The sequence below is a fragment of the Octopus bimaculoides genome, chromosome 26 (genome assembly GCF_046866305.1).
Source record: "Octopus bimaculoides isolate indiv1 chromosome 26, ASM4686630v1, whole genome shotgun sequence".
Classification (NCBI taxonomy): domain Eukaryota; kingdom Metazoa; phylum Mollusca; class Cephalopoda; order Octopoda; family Octopodidae; genus Octopus; species Octopus bimaculoides.
In genome coordinates, this window is record NC_142953.1 from 3,262,388 (window position 1) to 3,266,924 (window position 4,537).

The 4,537-nt window shown below is 40.1% G+C and overlaps 1 protein-coding gene across 2 annotated transcripts in view; it reads right to left on the reverse strand.

The window, feature by feature from the left end:
• LOC106871981 (G protein-coupled receptor kinase 1) overlaps positions 1-4,537 on the reverse strand; it is a 151,430-nt gene that overhangs the window by 47,209 nt on the left and 99,684 nt on the right. For both annotated transcript variants that reach the window (XM_089343058.1, XM_089343057.1), the window contains exon 4: positions 3,809-3,910. In XM_089343058.1, the coding sequence (XP_089199184.1) occupies positions 3,809-3,910 (102 nt within the window). The remainder of the gene's footprint in view (positions 1-3,808; positions 3,911-4,537) is intronic.

Genomic DNA, 4,537 nt, shown 5'->3' on the forward strand with positions numbered 1-4,537 from the left:
GATACGGGGGGGGGGGGGGTAGTGAGGTGGGCTGGGGGTGAATCAAGTGTTGGGAAAAAAATGCCTTTTTTCTAAAGCTTTACATTCCGAGAACAAATCCAGTCAAGGACAAGTTTACCTTTCATCTTTTCAAGGTCAAGAAAATAAAGTACCAGTTAAGTACTGGGGTCAGTATAATTAATTAACCAGTCCCCTCTCCAATCACTGACCTTGTATCTAAATCAGAAGCTCTTATTATTATTGTTAAGGTGGTGAGCTGGCAGAATCGCTAGCACGCCGAGCAAAATGCTGCTAAGCATTTTGTCTGTCTTGACGTTCCGAGTTCAAATGCCACCAAGGTCGATTTTTACCTTTCATCCTTTTGGGGGTCAATAAATTAAGTACCAGTGAAACACTGGGGTCAATGTCATCTGTCATCCAAAATAACGCATGGTATGAGCGTGTGAATTTGTGTTTGTGTTTATCAATGTAAACCAGTTTCGAGTTGTGTCAGTTTACATGAAAACAATAACTTATTAAGTCCATAAATAAATCTAATTTAGGGCACAAGGCCAGTAATTTTGACGGTGGTGGTGGTGGGGATGAGTTGACCCAAATGAATCCCCCCCCTCCAGTGCTTGACTGATGTTTCATTTTATTGGCCTTGATCTTGATAGATAAGATTCTTTTCAGGACCTGTGTCATCACGTGACTAACAAACAACCAGACCAAGACATCACGTATATCACAGAGGCCATATGGAAGCACAGGCAGGGATGAAATGGTCACTGCTGGTGTAGCAAGGAAAAGTCAGTGGCTGAAACTCGTGTGGCAACCTCCTTATGGTAAACGTAGAAGGAGAGCCGAAAGAAACTACATCAACCAATGGCTAAAGGACACTGGACATACTAACCAAGAGATTTAAAAAATGTCCTGGATGACAGAGAAGAATGGAAGACGGGTGTAAGGAATGCGAAGAAATTCTTGATCTAATAAGTAACTGATTATCCAAAGTAGAAGTGGTTGAAATGGGTTTTCTTTGAAGGATTCCTAGAGTAACATTATCTGACATGGTGCATATCTTGGAGATCAGGGAGTCTCTCCAGGCTGAGCTGCTGCTTCTCTGCATTGAGACGTCATAGCTCTGGTATTATGGATATGTGGTTAGAAGGTTACAGGAAAGAGTTGCAAGACTGATTCTTCAAGCCAAGCCAAGAAGGTGACCTAGGAGTCGACCTTTCAGCAGCAGTCCTAAGGGAAGACCAAGAATGAGAGGGTTGGATGATATCCATAGTCTCAGTTGGTCGTGCTTGGGAATCCAGCCAGAAAGTGTAATGATGGATGCTTATGATAGGACCCCATGAAGGAAGTGCCTAAGGATTCTACCCCAACAACTGACAGGAGACTTAGTGATAGAACAAGAATGAGATGGCTGGATGATGTTCATAGTCTCAGTTGGTCATGCTTGGAAATCCATCTGGAAAGGGTAATGACTGTTGCTTCTCATTGGACCTTATTGAGGAGGTGCCTGAAGACATTACCCCAACAACCCTCCCAGGTATAGTGGGCAGAGAAGATGGGTGGATGGGTGGATGATTGACACACATATCCTTAACGTAGTTCCTAGGGAGATTCAGCATGATACAGAATATGACAAAGCTGGTCCCCTTTGGATTACTGGTACAACTCATTTTTGCAAGCACTGGAGCAACCTGAATTGAAGTGTCTTGCTCAAGGACACAATGTATTGCCAGGAATTGAACTCACCACCTCATGATCATTAGTCAAATACTCTAACCATTAAGCCATGTGCCTTCACTATGATAGACTAAAAACTTTCCAAAGTGATGCCCCAGTATGGCCACCATCCAGTGACTGAAGCCAGTGAGAGAGTAGTGATGATGTCTAGAGCAGTGTTTTATAGTCACTGTGCTGTTCTTAACATGTTAGTTATTTCACAAGATGAACATTATTACATGTCCTGAAGTGGTTGTTGTTGTTGTTGTTGTAAGGCCTACACTACTATCTCTTTGCCCTAAATCTCTTCATTAGCAAGATCTAGTTCAGAAGAAACCCTGGCATAATTAAAATAACCCTGGTGGCTCTTGGTTTCCTAACAAACCACAAATTCAAGTTTTCTATCTGTAATGACAGATTTGCTCGAAAATAAAATAGCCTGCCCTCTGTAGCAGTCAAATTACACGGCTCTCGCTCTCTCCCCTCCATCTCTTTCTTTCCCTCTCTTATCATAAGAACCAAAATACTGTCTATTTGCCAAGACAAACCCACAGCTATGCACTTATCTACTTTCAAAGTGGATGTTGTCTTCTTGATAAGAACTGAGAAGCTCAAACATTAGCTGCCGGGACATGACAAAAACCAAAACAGGATGGCTACTTGTTCTGTTATTGAGAGGCTACATTTTTGTATATTCAATACACACATCTTCTACACTATCCTCTCAAAAGTGCGTGAAAAGCATTTCTTCTTCAAAAACAATCAATCAACTTTACGTACCACCCCGCTTGTTTTTTTTTTCCCCTCCCCCTGGTTTACAGCAACTGTATGTGCCACGTTTTTTAAACAGATTCCAGTCTGAGAAACATATGACATCTGACTGCAAGTCACTAAATTCCGTTTTGGTGGGGAAGAAAGTTCGCAATGAATCATATTGCTTATTGAAACATATTTTGCTACGAAAACTTCAAGACTCTGGCAAAGAAGATATATATCTAAGCTGTCTTTCATCTTGGCGTTGTGTAACCCCTATGGCAAACCATCATAAATTAGGCTCCTGATGAAACAGCTGTCTGAAGGTGAGTGGTGGTGGTGGTGGTGGTGGTGGCTCTTCATGAGAGAGAGAGCGAAAGAGGGGAGAAGGAGGAAGTTAAGAAAATAAATATTATTAAATCATAATTCATTGCCAATTTCATTTGACAGAAAAAAATGTTATTATCTGTAATAAATTTAATGCAAAAATACCAAGTCTTATGATACAATTTATCAAATATAGTTTTCTATTATTTTCGACTGGAAATGGTGGTGATGGCTGAACGTCAGTGGGGGGGGGGGGGGGGGCAGACAGGGATGTTGTGGCATTGGTGGTGGGGGTGATGACTGAGGGGGATCGAGTTTACAAAGTAATGACCCCCGACTCAAAACAATTGCAGACAACAGAAACATTGCTTGACCTGCCTGCTAAGAATGGTAACCAAATTATCTTCCTTGAATACACTCCCCCACCGATGCACACAGTCTTAATTAAAAAAAAAAAAAGGGACAATAGATAATGAGATCCTAGATACACTGTGTATATAAAAAAAGAATGGGATGGTCATATATGGAATGCCCTTTTGATCATAGATAGGTCTGCCTGATCAGGACTGACCTGGGAGTAAACAACAATGGGCAACTACAAAACAAACATGCTGAACCAACAGGAAAACTTCCATGCAGGCATTCAAACTGTTAGAAATAGCAGCCAAATCATCCCCCTCACCACCACTACCACACTCCATCCTCTATCTCACTCTTAAGAGAAAATGAGACCCATGAAGTGGTTAGAGAAGACATAATTAAACTAGCAAACAATTTAGAATTAAAATGTGAACTCGAAGATGCGGAGGAGTTGCTAGATTGTGAAACAAAAGAAGTTTCAGATGAAAAGTGGACTGAATTGGAAGCACACACAATGGCAGAAGAAGAACGACCAGGTGGACTTATGACCGCTCAGTTGGAACGGAGCTCAGTCGTAAGTCGAGAGGAGGGGGGGTCATTTATAAACTTTGAAAAAATCGAAATCAAGCAAGGGAGGAGGTTAACTACTTACGTGACATTGTGCCAGCAATTCTCTCATAATAAACTGGTCATAAATATCTCTGGCTTGTTTAATCCTGTCCTCATCAGTATCCAGAGTCTGAAATTTTTTAATCTAGAAAATAGAGAGAGAGAGAGAGAAAAAATGTAATTAACAACAATAAAGAAATGAAATGGTTAAAAAAAAAATACAAAAAAAACAAAAAAACAAAAATAAAGAAACGGCGATATTAAAGCATAGCACACATATCGTCATGTAATATCAATGGTCTCTTAACCCTCTTGATTCCAGTTCGGCTTCTTCTCCGATACAAAACCTCTTTGTTATATTTAAATTAAAAAACCACCCAGGAGAAGAATTTCAAATGAGAATCTTTTATCGTCTCCGTTCTGTTCTGTTCTGTTCCAAACAATCAGTTTTATAAATGGAAAAGTGGAATATTTGACTAAATCTCTCTAAATTAGATTTTTTTTCCTCTTCCTCATGCTCCAAATGAAAGAAGTAAAAAATTATTTTTTTCGGTTGAACAGTAGAGCCTTGAAGGGTTCAAATTGAACAAATCAAACCCCAAGATTTATATTTTCCCTACAAGTCTTTTTATTTTTAATCTTTTTCTTATTTCAGCCATTAGATTGTGGCCATGCTGGGGCATCACCTCGAAGAACTTTTAGTCGAATGACTTGACCCCAGGACTTTTTTTCTTTTTAAGCCTGGTACTGTTGGTCTCTTATGCTGAAATGC